The sequence below is a fragment of the Pristis pectinata genome, chromosome 7 (assembly GCF_009764475.1).
Source record: "Pristis pectinata isolate sPriPec2 chromosome 7, sPriPec2.1.pri, whole genome shotgun sequence".
Classification (NCBI taxonomy): domain Eukaryota; kingdom Metazoa; phylum Chordata; class Chondrichthyes; order Rhinopristiformes; family Pristidae; genus Pristis; species Pristis pectinata.
This window is the reverse complement of record NC_067411.1, coordinates 66,723,763-66,742,338: the sequence shown is the minus strand read 5'-3', so window position 1 is coordinate 66,742,338 and position 18,576 is coordinate 66,723,763. Positions and strand designations below refer to the sequence as shown.

Genomic DNA, 18,576 nt, shown 5'->3' with positions numbered 1-18,576 from the left:
TAGGGCTGCACTTGGAGTATCGTGTGCAGTTCCAGTCACCATGCTAGAGGAAGCATGTGATTAAACACAAGGATGCAGATAAGATTCATAGTAATGTTGCCTGAATTGGAAGGCTTAAGTTACAAGGAGAGATTGGAAAGGCTGGGACTGTTTTCCCTGGAGTGAAGGCAGCTGAGGGATAACCTTGAGTTTTATAAAATTGAGAGGCATAGATAGTCACAGTCCTTTTCCCTCAGGGTAGGGGAATCTAAAATTAGAGGGCATAAATTTAAGGTGCGGGGGACTAGTTTAAAGGGAATCCGAGGGGCAACTTCTTCTACACAGAGTGGTGGGTAGGTACAAGGAATGAGTTACTTGTTGTAGTGGTAGAGGCAGGTGCAATTATAACACACAAGACATCTGAATATGTACGTGGATAGGAAAGGTTGAGGCTTATGGACCAAATGCAGGCAAAGAGGATTAGCATAGATAGGCATCTTGGTCAATGTGGATGAGTTGGGCCAAAGGGCCTGCTTCCATGCTATACAACTCCACAAATCTATAGGTATACCACATACTTAATGTGTTTGCATGTTATCTCAATGTTTCAGGTACTTACACATCCAGATCCCAATAGATTCAATCATTTAGCTTCTGATTTAATATTTGCCAACTCACATTTTCTCCATTATGCCCCTTCTGTTGCTACCTGTCTACCCACAATCTGTCACTTTTAAATCTTTGGGTCATAGTCATTGGGTCCTTACTTTCCTATTTGGCTTTGTAGTAAAACTTTGTTACACTCTTGCTTTTTCTGTCCCAGTTATTAATGTAGATTACGACCAGCACTGATACTTATGGAACCCCATTAATATTATCCATATTAAAACTGCAAAATTAATGCTGGTTGTGAAATTTCTCATTTATTATTTCTAGGGAATTTCCTATAGGCATTTTCAACATCCATACAAACATTTAAAAATAAAACAGACCACTTGAAACATAGCATACATTAGATTAGGTTCTATATAATCCAAATTTGCACCAATTATCAAGCAAAATTAAGTAACTGGATCTCATTTGTTTCAAGACCTTTACCAGTACCAGTGATGAGAAATGAAAGGCAGTTTGCAATTAGTAAATGGCTCCACTTGTTATTTACATTTTGTCCATGCCTAATCTGGAAATGTATTTGTATCCTTACTCATACTACAGATCAGTGATTTTGAAAATAGAACCAGATGTCTATGTTATCACATCTGTAATCACAGATGCATGCTATGTTTTATGTTTTATGTTTTGCTCCAGATGCAAGATTACTTACGTTCTTCTGTCATGATCTATTCTGTTTATTTTCCCACCAATGAATACTCTGATCTTGCAATCTTTCCACTTCTTCTTAGTAGTGAGAAGATACGGGATAAGTAAAGTCAGACCTAATAAAGTCAAACACTGTTGTAATATCAGACATTCCAAAACTTTATTTTCCAGCTCATTTCCAAAATAGAATGCAGTGAAGAATAGAGAACTATTGTTTTACTGTGACCAGTTTATCTGTATATTGAGGGAAAATTGCAGAACTTATACCTCCGTCATCGAAAAGCCACCAGACGTCAATAGTTCCTTTGCCCTGTTTCTTCTGAAACAGAGAGCTTGCCTGAAGCAACTTCTGGTCAGTCATGTTCAAAGGCACAGACGGACCTTTAACCTCTGAAGAGTTTCACAGAAAATTAGACGCATGTCCAAAAAGTTATTGTAATCAATAGAGTTCAGCATGATATTTCAAACAGGAAGGAGAAAACCAGTTGTACAATCATTGATATTTTACTGCAAACCAATGATACATCTAATTTTTTTTTTGATGGCCTTCCCCCCCCCCAGGATTAAACAATCCAGGACACTATAGCATAGATATTTGCAATTTTTAAGCAGATAAGGCAAATTCTCCAGAAATCCTGCCCCCACACACCAAACTTGTTTCTTAACATATCGCCCTTCAGAAATTCAAATGTTATCAAACTACCCAAAATATCACTACATGCAAAAGGGTATATATTCTACATTTTGATGAATGGGCAGATCATACAAGGACATTTAGTGACTCTGGTTAATGGAAGAAAATTTGGAATCTTTCAAAGGCTATCATAGCATGGCAAGTTTATATTCAAAGTATTTAACTTTGAAAAATCACCATCAATGGAGAGGTTCATAAAATAATCCTGCATGAATCATCTTCCACTAGATTGGAGGGAGAAGGGCTACATATCACCCTTCCATGCAATTTGAAAGAAACTACTTTTCAATGAAGGGAACCGAAGGTAAACTTCATTCTGCTTGTTAGTTTTGAAGGGGGCAATCTCTGGAAGATCCTTGCTGTTCCAAAGTAAGTTTATTGGTAAACCAACAACTCTATCTTAAAAACAAAATGCATACTTTATTACAATAGCTTGAAATACAAATACTTAAGTGATTGGGAAAACAACAAACAACATCTTCAGCTTGTACAATTTAAATTGTAAATTTTGCTAAAGTACATTTGGCTCATCTCTGAAAGAGAAATCAAGTATCTAGTTGAGTGTACTTTTGTCATTTTCTGATAAAGATACTTAGAAAAAAAACAATTGCTTTCAGTTGCTGATTGCTTTATCAATTGTATTTTTAGCACTATAGTCCAACCTCCCTTAATAAATTGCTTTAAAATAAAATTGACTTTATGAAACTAATCACTTGAGCTGCTGGGCACTATTATTGAAAAGCACTTAGAATTGTGTAGATAAAACATTCAAGCAGGATTTGCACAAATATTAAAAAACTAAGTTCAGCTAATAAAAGGGAGAGGTGAGAAGGGCAAATAAACATGTGCATCAGGTATTAAAGCAAAATAATAAACTAGCATCCACAATGGTACAAACAAAAGAGCAAAATGAAAATTCTGATTTCTAGCATAACTTAAGCAAATATTCAAATGAAAACAAAAGATGGGATGCCTGCCTTTTTTCAAGAGGGGCTGTGTTGATGCCTTGCCATCATCTTCTTCATCTGCATCATGTTCAAAACAACCAATAAAGTAAAAGTTAACTTCAAATGCATCAATAGATGTAACCAAACAATAAACATTAATAGCTGGTTTAGAATATAACTAATGATGGGAGGAATTATATTCTAAACATTCAGTACTTGAAAGATGTCGAAAAAATAGATGAATGAACCCAAAATAGCAGCTTTGATATTTAATTGTGCTGCATAGAGATCTGTCATAAGCATCAGCTCATATCTCCTGCATGTGCCCATTTACTCAAAACCAGTTAGAATATGATTGCTTTATTTCTGATGTAAACTGACTGATTGAACAGAAAACTCAGTAGCACTGTTTCTCCTTCCCACTTCAAATTTATACCTCATTTCTTATCACGGATTCTTTCAGATAAGAGTGTGGAATCAAGTAGACAGAAACCAATGTGCAGGAGGGAAGTGGATGGGAAAGGAAGTTGTAGGAGGGTCCCATACTACACTTAAAGTTAGCCCCTCTGCAAGACAGGTTTTTAAATCTAAGCAGTATCCTGTTATTTTCTACTTTTTCCTCCCCCACCCTCTTCAACCATATTCCTGCTCAAACAAGCTGGCACCTTCTGACCAGAGTTTCACAAAAATCAGCACTGTGGGAGTGGATTCTCCCCTCTTTCAGTCAGGGATGAGCAAATCTTGGCAGCACAAAAAGTGTATGGAAAGTTTCTATTCAACCATGCCCACACTTTCTAGATGCTAGTTATAAACAAACATTGAAAAAGTGAGCGGACCAAATGATACAACGCCAGATCAAATGCAAGGAAGTCCTTCAGGTACTGAACCACTCTAGAAAACAAAATGGAAGAGCCTGGTGTCATCTATAAAAGGGAAATGTTTTGCAAAGGTTAGGGATACCATTGAGTCTAGTTTACACCAGCATGCTGTGATGAGTTACAAAAGTAACTGAAAGGAAGCAAGTTTTACTGCAATGGTTAGAAATACATAATCCACAAAGGGTCTTGACATTTTTCCATGCCACTTCGGCTTTTATTCACAGTTAATCAGAAAGATCCTCTGTAGTATTATCGAAAGGATGTACATCATAAGCTTATTTTGGAATCAAGAAGTTAAACTGAAGATCACTGTCCATGCTTTTCAACATTTGCTCAGTGTGAGAAGTGGCTCTCACATGGACTTTGAACAACTCTCTCCCATCACAAACCCATTAAATTCTACAACATTAATGGCCATTTACCATGATAAAGTGAAGTATTTAATTCAAAATTGTGGCAATTCTCCATTGAAATGCAAAAAAGTTCCAACGTTCGGTGTATTTTTTGTAAATATTTGAACTACGTTAATCTAGCAGAATGTTAATTTACAGAAAGTTAACCACATTTCTTTGTGGTCAACTTTCATGTGTTCCCAGACATTTGTTTTTCGGACGCTTGGATGTTTAGTGATAATAAATTTTACAATTTAGAAAACAAATTGATCTCACATTGAACTAATGAAATCTCATAAATTTTTACATTTAGAATAAATACAATTTGTCAGATTACAAGCCAAAACAATAATTTCTAAAATATAAAAAGTAATGGCATTTCACCCAATTTTTTTTAGATTTGCCTTTTTTTAAAAATAGAATACTAAAACCAAACATACAGCGATCAAGTTCAATCAAATCCCCTAGATTAATATCCCTGATGGATAGTTAAATCAGCTCCTGCATACAATGTAAAATTCAGTCTGATGGTCATTGCAATCAGTTTAACTTTTAACAAATAATGTGCAGTCATGAGTTAAATAGTTAAGCCTGGGTTGAGTTCTGATTGACTTTGCCAGTTTAAAATTCTATTGGGGAGGAAGTAAACCTGTACAATAAAATGCATCATAGTCTGAGAAACAACAAAAACATACCCAATCCAAACTTTGCAAGATCTCCTAGGAGAATTACAGTATGTTATATGCAGTGCTACACAGTTAGTATGATTATAAACAGGCATAGAAGGTTTCATGTATCAACTGGTTTTAAATTAGATTTTAAATTGTTTGACTATCCTCATGCTACAATATCATGATTTTGTTGTGCAAAAAATCCAATATGGCAAACAATAAGTACACAAATGTTCTGGGAAATTGTAAGAGATGCAAAGACCTATTATTTTTAATAAGGATTTATGGAAGAAATTGTTACATCAGTTAAATCAATTCAAAAAAACTGATATCCCTCACAAAGAGCTAGAAATTTTAAAGTGGTGGCCACAAATTGGACAATTTTCATGATATTAGATGAATAAGCTGCATATCCCATTAAAACATACCCAGCAACTCCTGGGGATCTCTGGTTCATGACTACAAAGTGGAGGAGGGCATTAAGAATGCTGATGCCATGCAGCAGTAGCACACAGGAGCCCTGAGTAAATAGTGGAAGCTACCCACCCTGCCACATCTGTGGAGAACCTGTGGTTTCTACATTGGCCTAACCACAAAACTAGAGTGGAAGCCAAATGTAATCCCAAGGGACTGCATGAGAGGACAATGCGTCTGTTTGTTAACTTAAGATGGAGGTTGCATTGGGAGGGGGAGGGGGAGGGGGATATTCCCTTCCTACCCACCTGTCTGTCTCTGTTCAAGTTTGTGTTGCATCAGATGTGTCTGTAACAATAATTAAACTCCACTAAAGGGCTGAGGGGCTAATCAGAGAAAAATTACTTTATTGTATTATAATTTCAACAAAATCAATCTTTGATGGGATCCAAATATTTTAAGTTACATCTGTTAGGCAATTACATTCATGTTTAATCAGTACTTCATACTTGCAATGTTCTATTTAACTGCAAGAGGAAAAGGTTATGTTTCAGCTGAAGTCTGCAAGTGAATTTTGGATATTCTATTGTAGGTGATACTGGAGGACAAAGTTTACCAGAGATTTTCTTGGGATGGGGGAGGAATTAGGCCTCTTTCCACCAGAACAGGTGGTGAAGAAATTAGTTTTAAAAATGGAGACAAGAAACTGCAGATGCTGGAATCTGGAGCAACAAACAATCTGCAGGAGGAACTCAGCAGATCAAGGAATGTGCATGTGTATGTGGGAATCATTGATGTTTTGGTTGAAATCCTGCATTAGGACTTTTCTTTTAAAAAACTTTTCTTAAAAAAATGACGGAAAATAGAAACGACAATAAAATACTGAAAGATTAGGGCATTTTTGATGTGTATGGCAAGAAAAGTGCTTTGCTACCCAGAAACAGTTGCAGTTATTAGAAAAGTGAATATTTAAATCAACAAAGTAAATTGGCAACAGAAAGGTTAGGGCTTTGGTCTAGCATTAGTAAAGTTACTACATACAAGAGTAGTTTCACTGCTGTTGACTTCTACATTTCTATTCTCTGTACAAGCAATATTAAGTACATGAAGAATGAGGAACACTCAGTTTGATTTTAAAGTACAAACTCTGACAAGTGCAAAGCTTAAAAGGAAAATAGCTACAAAGGAAATAGAGTTCAGGCCCTGCAAGATAGAGATAATAAGAAAGAAATTCTAATGTGTTAGGTGGCAGTATCCTGCCAATTTTAGAAAGAGGTTATATTGCAATCTGCAGAATGATTGAAATCTCCAGAAACAAGATAATAATGCACATTAGAAACTCCAGGAGTGAGAAAAAACACTTGCATCTTCTTCCAACACAAGATAAATTAAAAGAAACACTGCTTATTAGCCTAACAAATTGTAGGGTGGGGGAAGATGTACACAGTGGTTTCTTCACAGAAGATGTATCAAATAGTGCAAATCAAAATTTGACGTTAACGTATGAGACAGTACCATATATAAATATTGATCGATTTAAGGAGTTGCATGATGCATTAATACTTCTACTGGGGTCTTCAACCATCTGGGAGAGACACCACAGACAATATTAAAATATTGGTGCTTGCAATAGTAAAGTACCAGCATTTACCTGGCAAAGAGAGATAAAGCCCTAATGTCAAATGGTGGTGAACTAAAGAAACATTTGGATTTAAATCTCCTACAAGTTTATGGATATTGCATGCAGGAGCAGCATCAGTGTTTGTTCAACTTCAATTCTGGTGTTTTGAGATTAGCCTGTACAGAAAATAACCTGCAATTCATGAAATATTTGATTTATAGAATGGCTGCTACCAATCCCTGTTGTAAAGCAGGGAGGGATGGGAGTGGAAATGCTGAATAGCAGTCACTAGTGGATTGAATAACAGAACATTTTCACGTGCTCCATTGATAGTTCTGTCACAATCAAACCCCTAGGTAGGTCATCAGGAAGGAAAACATTTAATGTATATTCTCAACATGTCCTCTTTGGGGATAAAAAGGTACATTCCAACCACCTTGTGGGAACCCCTAGCCTGTGACTAGTCAAAATGGTGAAGGAGCTTCTCAAATGACACCAAGAACCTGGAATCTTCACTGGGAGTATATGGAAGGCCATTGAAAATACAGGAAGAACACATCACCTTCCATAGCACCCACTTGCCCCATCAAGCACCTCCTGCCAGTTGTGGCCGAGTCTGTGGATCCCACTTTGGCCTTATCAGTTGTATCAGAATTAGCAATGGGGAAAGTCACCCTCAACTCCGAGGGATTGCCCAAGTTGAAAAGAACACTGGCATTTTTTCCTGTCCTAGATAAGTACAATCATGTTTGTAGATATTTGATGTCCCAGAGAATGATGTTCCAACAATGACTATTCCAAGCTTGAAGAATGGTGCCAAGTTCATAGACATGAACAAAATGCGTGTCAGGTACATTAACATAAGTTAACTACTATATTTCCACACATTCATGAAATACTACGTCCTCATGCATTCGCTTATACATACCTGTGCAACACTATTTGCTATTGCTGCACGGGGGATTTAAGATGCACAAGCAGGAACAAGCACATAAGCACAGGATACATTGTTGGGCAAGTCATCAAAACAAAGATAGCAACATCAATTTGGACAATTTTTTAACCATATTAAATCACACACAATTTTGATCTATATTTTGAGAAAATTAAAACCTCACTCCACTTAATTGCAGTGTATTTGTAATGATATTTTTTATTCATTGTTTATTGGTGATAAAATTAAATTTGTGAATTGAGATCATTGGCAAATATTTATATTAAATTGTAGTGATTGGTGGTGAAGCTGTCACAAACCTTCTCAGTGCAAATCACATCAACTGCCAACCTAGGCTTTTGGGCCTCTTCCTTGTCCATAGCCAGGGAATGGGTCCATTCTTCACTTGAAGTCAATGCACCGCTATTTAGCCAGGTTGTGAAGTATGCGTTATTCTACAAATAATCTACAACAACTCAGTGGGAGTTATTTTAAGTTTATTTTATAATAAAATTTTATTTTATTTCTCTTAAGACAGAAAAAGCTATTTTATTCTTTCTCTTGCACATAGGAATGCTTTTACCCCCGATTTAAAAGAAAATTATGCCGCAGACCCACTTCCCCTCGATGAGGGATTCATTTTGGCAACTTCAACAAAACAATTAAATTATTGCAACCATCAAATGTTTGCTATATTTAATGAGCATTCAAATGGTGTGTACTTGGTTGTACCAACAATCAAGTACCACACTCTGCAATGTGCATTGATTAATGCCATGCTCAGTCCCCATTGCCAGCTTTACTTTTATACTTCCTGCCAAAACAAGGCCTGTATGATTGACGCAGGAATCAATAATCACTATATTTTCTTTTAAAAAAAGGTGAACACAACCTGCCTGAAGGAACAGAAACACCATGTGGGTATACTCCACTGGGATGTAGCAACATCTTTATTAGATGAACAATCTTGTTTAGCAGAGGGAAAATAAACCCAGGAAATCTCATTTTGTACTCACTGACTTTGCCTGCCCCACCCCTTGGCCTCCATTATTGACAAAATGCATTTTGCTTCCCATGTCATAGTTTATCACCAGTAGTGACAAAATTTTCCACCAAATGGTCATCAGTTTTCAATGAAGTGAGCCTATCAAAGCAATTCCAACTATTACAACTTGATTGCAGGTAGTTATTGTGTTCTGCCAATAATACTGGAGGTACCCAAAAAGAAGAAAGAGATTCCCCCTCCACCAGTAGCAATCTTTTACACCCATCAAGCATAGTTGCTGTCATTTTGTACAGTTTATTGTAATTTAACATAATCCCATTTCTTCTTAATTTACTTAACCCACCCCAAGATGCTCAGGAGAACAGATCAGATTTTTTTATTCTTGGACCAACACTAGCTGGAGGAGTCTTCTTTGATCAGTTTAGAAGACAGAATTTAATAGATGGCATTCTGATCTTGGCTCAGAATGCTATTTATGTCTTCTATTCAGCTAGATGGCAATACTTCTAAATTACTGAAATTATGTGTGTACCAAATTGATAGGTTGAAAAGATACCTTGGCATCATCAAAATGCCTGCTAAAATAAGACTTTTTTTTAAAGAAAGATGAAGATTCAACAGTCATTTACAGATGGAGGGAAGAACAGAAAAAATATTGTAAATATTCATTAGGTCATTTGACAAAAAAAACCTAAAATCTGGCAAATTGTTTGTGGGATTAACTAGAGGCCAATTTTTCCTCATTCTGTTAAAAGCTGCAGAGCTGCTCAAATTCTGGTGAAGTGTCTTTAGTCAAAGGTACTTCACGAAAGACCTTGCAAATGACTTACTCTACATTTGAGTTTTTATATTCTTGAAACAAAGATTAATAACAAAAAAGATTAATAACAAATGTTGTTCACTGTGTTACTGATCGGTACTGAATGTGATTTTTTTACCTTTTTGGTCTTGTGACACTGCAGGGCTGTTGGTTTCACTCACTGACTTAGAAGATGGCTTAGAGTCAGCATCTGAATGTTCCAGATTAACCACTACATCCTTGGGATGAGCAGATTTCTCCTGAGAAGTGCACAGCTCTTCTGTACAAGTAAAAATAACAGACAGCAATCACATCAAACAAACATTATTTTCCAGTTATTAATATTTTGAATATGCCCATTATTTAAGAGACATGTTTGAGTAAAGGGAACTATAGAAGTGGGGAGGAAGAGGATACCTAGTTAACTACCATGGTCCTTCCCACATTAATACATTGGCTCGCCAGGATGATTTAGGCCTAGCTTGGATGTAGACACCATAAGGAGGGAAAATTATTGACCAAACTGAGCTCACGAAAGTTCAAATTCAAGGAGAGATAATACACCACGATCAAGCAGGATACGATTTGAACATTTAACTGAAGTGGAAACAAGTGAATCTTTCCTTAGGGGTTTTCTTTGAATGACTACTAAATTATCACCAATTTAGTCCAGTTTTCCTTTCCATTTTGTACATTTGTCCTTGGGTATCCATTTTCCTTTTTGGAAAAACTCATTTTAAGCACCATAGTACATTTTAGTTCTTGTTTGTCTAGAATTTAAAATCATGCTGCATATGTATTAGCTGCAGATATGCGGCAAAAGCCCATAGAGTAGAACGACAACATACTCAAGAGGAAGCCAGTGAAGTATTTTTGAATAGATGAAGAATCTGTGTGGACTTAAGTCCATTGTTTGTCAAAACCTGGGAGTTTATCCCAAATGCCCCAAATTAGAGAATGTATCAGTAGGACTAGTATACTTATAATATCAAGATATATGCGGAGAGTGATACAGCAGAGACAATAACAAACTAATGGCAAAAAACAGTAGTCTGTTGAGAAACTATCCTTTCAATTCTGGATAAAATTGAGTTTAAGGTGTTTTTTTTTTGTAAGAAGCCTCTTCCTTGATTCAAACGTGCAAATAATACACGATCATTCTCAATCTTCTCATGTTAGGCACACTCAGCATTCTCCAAGTTGACAAATTAACATTTGCATCTCAAGACAGAGTGTGGATACAAGATACAAAATTTGAAATGAGAATGGATAAAGGTGGTCACTTGGCAAAATCTATTTAATATTACTCATCTTCAGATGCAACTCTTCTCATTTCCCCATACATGAAGTGATGCCTAGCAGCTAATCAAAAATTCCTAATACCAGCAAACCATAAACTGTGCAGAAGAAATACTGAACCTGCATTTTCAATAGTATGTTGGCATTCTACACAACACTCAATTTCCCTGATGTGCATGTAATCATTTTGCAGTATTAAACAGATTGCAGATCAAAATGAAATCTTACCTTGTGCTTGAAGGTGAGAAATATTAAAGCCTTCCTTTAGTCTAATGACAACCACTCCATATTGATAGTCAAATGCATCACTGCAAAGAAAATATGCATTACAAGAACAATTCTTTAACCAAAAGCAGGAAACAATACTTAGCCTTGTTCAGGCACAATATTTAATGAGCATTAGGTTTTGAGTGCATGTAACTATCTACTCTGAGATATTTAAAGTAATCAAAGTCAGTGAATGTTACTGAGTTCATCAACCAATTTGAAAAAGTGATTAGAATGGTTACTTTAATGGTGAACACACACACAACAAAGAGCTTTTTCGAAAAGTCAGAGTCCAAAGTTAATAGGTATGATAGCTTTATACAATAAAATCTCATGTTCCTGCACCCTGGAAACCTCTATGGTGCTAGACTGGCAGATTTTCCAGACTACTGGATGTTACTCATATTGACATCCCAACACATTCACATTAAGGTATTATACAGTATTTATACAGTCATGGAAAAAAACATGGAAACTGGCCTTTTGGCCCACTAAGTCCACACTGACTACCAACATCCCATTTACACTCATTTATTTCTCCTCCACATTCTCATCAACTCCCCCAGAGTCCACTGCTCACCTATACACTAGGGGAAATTTATGCTGATTAATTAACCCATCAACCCATGTCTCTTTTTGATGCAGGAGGAAATTGTGCAAACTCCAGGCAGACAACACCCAAGGTCAGGATTGAATCAAGGTCTCTGGACCTGCAAAGCAGTGGCTCTACTAACTGTGCCACCGTGTCACCCATGTTTCCTAGTTTTGATGAAAGGTCAGGCTGAAATTTTAAACTGCTTGTGCTTCCATATGATAAATTTTCCAGATAATCAGGCAAGTTTTAAGGGAGTGCAAGAAATGGAGCCCTGGGTAATTTAAGGGTGCTTGGAACCCAGCGTCTCGGTGAATCAGATGCTTAACCATCAGGATTTCTGAATAGAGATTTATCAGATTTTTGAAATTTTACTGCATTTATTACTCATGCAAAACTTGGTTTACTTTCCATACACTACTTTACTCCATTGAATGGTAATTACCAAGATTAACTCACTGAATAGCATTTATGTAATTTTCCACATCTTTCATGAGTGCCTGACGCCAATCTTTTTTAAAGCCAAAGACGAGTGTGTTCGGTCTCATTCGACCAAGTCCAACAGCCTGGAAAGAGGACAAAACAGAAATGAAAGTCATTTCTCTGAATGTTGGTTTGGACTGCAGTACAAAAACACCTAATGTGTCAACATTTGACAATTTAATCCACAAGCCACAGAATGAGAGAAATGGAAAATGTTTTTAAACTGATCCAAGAGGTAGTTATATAGCTGGAATACAGAGAACTTTATACAACATCTAAATGCAGCTGCATATTCTTTCTGTTATGATGTCAGGAGCCAAGCATCATTAACACTCACCTTGCATATTTTTGCTGCTGAGTCTGTTTACCGTTACCTGGTAACAGATTTGCAGACCAAGTTTTACCTGGGTGAAACAACTAACTACCAAACTAGAGAAAAGTTTTATCAATACTGGAAGCTGCTCCCAATATTGAAATCATGAAAATATTAATTGTTCAGCAGAATTTAACCCAATTGTCTCTGATGTTTATGCTATGAACTTGTTGAAATGAACTTGTTGAAATGAGCTTCTTGTAATTCAGCTCACCTAATCAATCTGCATTATTCTTTCCCTCAAAACTTAGGTTCTTCAATGCATCAAAAATGCTATTAAGTAGTTTCTCTTTACTTCCCAATGATCTATTAGCATATTTTTAATATTTAATGAACTCTTCCTAAGTCCAAACCCAATCTTTCTCAAGGGGTTGGAGAACAAATGAAAATGGTAACAGTGACTATGCATAGGTGGAAACCTGAGATTCATTACAAATGCTGTACCAAAATTCGTTTAATATAATGAACAGTGTACATGGATTTGAGGGAGTCCCAGCCTTGATGCCTTTTCTGAATAATACTCACTGGAGGACAAAAATGATGTTAAGAGGGCGAGGAGGGTAATGTCACATTTATTCAAAAACCTACTGAAGAGCGTCAAAGTGAGTTCTGGCTCATGGTCCTGAGTGAATGTTATAAAAAGCAACCACAGATTAAACAAAGCTTCCTCATCATTTATGTACCTTATAATTTCAAAAAAAACAGATAGCGTACGCATAATTTCTCTTGCAAGTATAATGCACCGAGATTGGCAATTGACTGCTGTACACATGCTTTATGTTTAGCTTTTTGTCTGTCTACATTTGACTACCCACATGCGAGTCAATAAATTTAGGGGAAGAAGAGTAACCCGTGTTCTTTCAGATTCCATCATTCTGCCCTGACCACAGGGGTAATACAAAACTGAACATCCATGAAACCATGTCAGAAAAACATCCAACTGCTAGATATTAGTACAAAAATCAAAACTTACTTGCAGCAAGAACTGTGTTCCTTCACGCAAATCTTCTGCATATACAGGAGCATAGAAGGCTTTCATTTTGTTTTTGATTAACCACCGTTGGTACTTAGATTGATCAGTAGAGATTTCCTTCAAAGCTTGCCTGCGAGGCCCCTAATAAAATTAAATATTTCACATAATTGCACTTATTCCTTTTCTGAAAAAATACTTCAGGAATTAGTCTAAAAGGCTTGGGTTTCTCATGAATTGAGGCGGCTCCAGCCCACCACACTTGAACAAGCAAATTTGAAATGCTAACATAATTGATTATTGGAGAATACATACAAATGACCCCCCACATTACAGAGGTAGTTGTGTATTTTTTCCATAATATAAAGCCACATCATCTGTGTCAAGAAACAAGAGTTGAAAAAATATTTACTTGTTTCCCCTCCCACTAATTCCACGACAGCATGTTTTATTCCATATCTCAAATTTTTGGGTTCTGGTAGGTGAATTCTGTAAGGGAGAATTTCCATTGTCTGAACAGCAATAAGTCCATCACCTGTACTTGGAATGAACAAAATACAAAGACAATGGAAACAAGTTATGAACGAGACAGATGGGCAGGGGGAAATCAACTGGCTGCCTTATTCAGGGGATTGAGAGTTTGATTTCTAAAATCTGTAGTTATCCAGATACATCTGTTTTTGTCTCCTACTTGTCAAAGATTCTACTTTGAGTTATGAAAACTAGTTATTTATCATGAACAAATGACCATCCATTGCCTTGCATTTATCAAATTTTCCATCCCATGCTAAAACCTTTGTTAAAGTGGCAAAGTGGTTGAATCAAGATAGAATGAAGGAATTAACAACGATCATGACAGATTGAAAAATAATTTATATCCTGTTATGTAAACTGGTACAAAACCAACATCCAAGTGGTGATGAGGACTGCAATTAAAAGGTCATACAACTGCTTCATTGTTAAGTTATCAACTGGGAGAGAGTGAGCATGGCAAATTCAGGTCAATGCCCTTTCATCAGAACTGGGAAAAAAGTTTCAAATGAAACAAGTTGAAAGCTTCAGAGAAAAAAAGGGAGAGTCAATAACAATGGAAGATCATTGATAGGGTGAAAAGCAGGAGAGGTTAAATAACTAACAGTGCTGGCGATACAACTGTCAGCATCTGAGGAAGATAAACGGATGACCTATCACAAAAGGTCAGTTATCTGAAATTGTTGAATTCATTATTGAGCTCAGGTCAGAAGATGAAATGCTGTTCGTGATGTTATATTAGGCTTCGTTGGAACGGAGTACGAGGCCAAAGACAGGTCACAACGCAAGTGGGATGGAGAATTAAAGGGTGGTGGCGCTTGCTGAGGGGAGGTACAAATCAGAGGAGGTGAATTACATGGGCGAGAGAAAATAATCTGAGTATTGAAAATGTGTAACAAGGACAAATTGTTGAATTCACCTATGATTATTTGAAATTGTTGACCTTGAAATGCAAGGTGCCAAAATAGAACATGCAGCTTCAATTGAAAATAAGTTTGTCCACCAAACTCACCGTGTGAACATGCCCACAGACCACTAGTCCAACATTTTTTGTGAAGCCATGAACAAGATGGAGCAAAGCTGGACGGGATGTTGGAGCACCTGTCATCAACAAGCATTGGGGCCTGAGCAATCATTTGGAAAAAAAATCAAAATAGAAATGTTACATATCCATTGGGCAATGTAACATCCAAATACATCCCAAATTCTAAAATCTTCATTCATCTTCAAATTGCTCTATAGATGCTATCAGGCTACATCAGTGTAAGTGGTGATGAGGCTATAGCAGGTTCCCCGTTTCCTCATTTCTGTAACCTCCAATCAAGTATGCAACCCTCAGATGTGTGCGCTTTTATACCCTGGCTTCTTGCACATCTACAGATTTCCATTGCTGCGGCATTGGTTACCATCCTTTACTTATCCAGGCCTCAAGTTCTCAAACTCCCCATCCCTTCCTACCTTGCTTCTCATTTATTAGCTCACCAGCACCTCTATTTCCTCAGGAGGCTAAAGAAATTTGGTTTGCCCCCTTTGACTCTCACCAGCTTTTACAGATGCACCATAGAAAGCATCCTATCTGGATGTATCACAGTTTGGTATGGCAACTGCTCTGCCCAGGACCGCAAGAAACTGCAGAGAGTTGTGGACACAGCCCAGCACATTACAGACACCAGCCTCCCCTCCTTGGGGTCTTTACCTCATTGTCTTGGTGAAGCAGCCAGCATAATCAAAGACCCCACCCACCCAGTACATTCTCTTCTCTCCTCTTCCATTCGGGAGAAGATACAGGAGCCTGAAGGCACGTACCAGAAGACTTAAGGACAGCTTCTACCCCACTGTGATAAGACTATTGAACAGTTCCCTTATACAATGAGATGGACTATGACCTCACGATCTACCTTGTTGTGACCTCGCACCTTATTGCACTGCACTCTCTCTGTAACTGTGACACTTTACTCTGTACTGTTATTGTTTTTTTTTAACCTGTACTACATCACTCTGTACTGACTCAATGTAACTGCACTGTGTAATGAATTGACCTGTACGATCGGTTTGCAAGACAAGCTTTTCACTGTACCTCGGTACAAGTGACAATAATAACCCAATACATACATTTATGACAAACTTTCCAAACCTGAACCCATGTCCAATTTCTCCTTTCATGAAATGCCTGGAGATGCGTTTATACAAGTATGCCATATAAATGTAAAGTTTCAATTTGATATTTTGGAAGTCTTTTACTAATTAAAATAAAGAAAGATCAAGCAACCAAAACCTTTGGATACCAAAGTTGCACCTGAAGGAATCTGAAGATTCAATATTGCCATAATTTACTTGGCTGCATTACAATCCAGGATCACTATTTTGCATAATTTTTTACTTCAAGGCTGGTGCTTTTCATTATGCACAAATAAAGTGAAATTTAATTTTTTTTATAAAAATAAGCAAAATACTCGAGTGCAAGAGATAACTGCATCCATGAAGCAGTGACCATGCACCTCCTATTCAACGTGCAGGTAATTTTCAAAATCAAACTTCAGACATCTTTCATAAATCATTTTAAAACATTGTGATGCTGCAAATGCAATAAAGATTTTATTCTCATCTTATATTTTAATGAGTACATGGAACTGGCACTGGACTGAAATCCACCTTGGTCTTATTGAATGGTGACAGAAAAACGAGTGCAAGGTCTTCTACTTCATTTACAAACTTTTCCTTAAATGCTGATTCATGTGATGTTCAATTACCTGAAATTCTTTACATGGTCCTCTACTCCTGCAAGACGAATGGCATGCTGCAAGGCAATCAGGTAAGTTAAAGCCTGTGTAGAGGAGCCCCAGTTCACATCTGTGGAAGAAAAACAATGTCAGTATAACTAGAGTATTTGCAAATATTATTGTTAAAACAAGAGGAATAAATATTTTTATGTCTCAGACAAATTAGTTCCTGTCAGAAGCCATAACGGAAAAACATCCATTTGTTGCATGCCTATATACTGTCCATTTAACAGAACATTATCTCATCCTAACCAGCAGAGTTTGCATTTATATAGCATTTAAAGTTGCAAAATGTCCCGAGGATAAACAAAAAAAAAAAATTGGCATGGTGACAAAGAAATGTTGGCTTTAAGGAGCATCTTAAGAGACAGAGATACAAGATGTAGAGAGCTTAAAGCCTTTGTAGCAACAGAGATAGTCGCAAAGATGGGGAAATAGCAGTATGTTAGGACTTGAGCAGTATTTTAGATGCTTTCAAATTTATGGAGGGTAAGCAGGAAAAGCCTAGAATACTTTTGAATTGTTGAGTTTAGAACTCAAGGCATGATAGAGATTCAGCAGCAGATGTGCTAAGACAGGGAGAATTGTGCAATGCCAAGAGATGGAAATAGGCAGTCTTAGTGACATTGCCTAAATATGGTCCACTACTCATTTCAAGGTTAAATACAAAACCAATGTTCAGCTTCAAGCAGTTGCTTGGGTGAGGATGACATTAGTAAATGCAACCAAAAACTTTCTGAATATTTTTGTTGTTAGAAATTTCTCCTCTTCCTTCCAATAATGGAAGTTGGACAAACAGATGTTCTGTAATAAATTCCACCTTACCCAACACATTTCACCCAGGCAACTTAATGCTGTTTGAATAGTAATTTTCAGTATCCTCTGAATGCTGCCAACCTCTATATAGATTACTTTCAATTATATTGCTGGGGCAGGAAAGCAAAGGGGGGGCAAAAGGATACATATGGACAAGCTAAGTGAGAGGAGAGAAAGAACAAAAAGGAATGAAACAAAAAAAAACTTGGAAGGATCTTAACAGGATTTCAGCAAGGGAACAGAGAATGTAATTTACACTGCCTCTGTAGTCTGCTGTCTTCACTTGATCCAAAGCAAATTTACTCAAACAATAAAAAAGTAGCAAACAACCCAATGACTCAAAGCAATCTCAAAAACAAATCTTTAGGCATGGTGCTGAACAGTCAATCCATTATAGTTGTGCTCTAATAATTTTAGTCAAATCAAGTGTTTGAAGGAATGAGTTTCTAATTTCAGCTGCCCTATGGGTATCAATATCCTTTAGATTAAGTGTCTTGTGTACTGCCAGTCATTTGACATGTGTTACAAATTCCAGGTTCTGTTGCAAAGAATGGGAGACAGACATCCAGTTGATGTCACAGCTTCAGAGGCACGCATCCAAATCTAGCAAAGGATTACTTTGATTGCACTTAACAAAGAGTTCTACATGGAAACCAAGAACTGATTTCTCTTAATTCAGTCCAAGACCAAGTTGAAAAAAATTACAGCTTAAAGAGAAACTGTACCTGACCCAACTCTTAAAACAGTAAGATTCTCACAACATACAACTGTAATGGATCTTTCCCTTTAAGCAATAGGCAAAAGAGCAAA

At 36.9% G+C, this 18,576-nt stretch overlaps 1 protein-coding gene across 2 annotated transcripts in view; it reads right to left on the bottom strand.

The window, feature by feature from the left end:
- Window positions 1-18,576, bottom strand: part of slc12a2 (solute carrier family 12 member 2) — a 128,169-nt gene that overhangs the window by 11,840 nt on the left and 97,753 nt on the right. Inside the window, exons 15-23 of one of the 2 annotated variants that reach the window (XM_052020692.1) lie at window positions 16,921-17,020; window positions 15,183-15,294; window positions 13,643-13,783; window positions 12,273-12,379; window positions 11,183-11,262; window positions 9,795-9,935; window positions 2,971-3,018; window positions 1,567-1,689; window positions 1,304-1,415 (exon numbers count right to left, since the gene is read on the bottom strand). In XM_052020692.1, the coding sequence (XP_051876652.1) occupies window positions 1,304-1,415; window positions 1,567-1,689; window positions 2,971-3,018; window positions 9,795-9,935; window positions 11,183-11,262; window positions 12,273-12,379; window positions 13,643-13,783; window positions 15,183-15,294; window positions 16,921-17,020 (964 nt within the window). The remainder of the gene's footprint in view (window positions 1-1,303; window positions 1,416-1,566; window positions 1,690-2,970; window positions 3,019-9,794; window positions 9,936-11,182; window positions 11,263-12,272; window positions 12,380-13,642; window positions 13,784-15,182; window positions 15,295-16,920; window positions 17,021-18,576) is intronic. The other variant, XM_052020694.1, reaches the window with a different exon arrangement.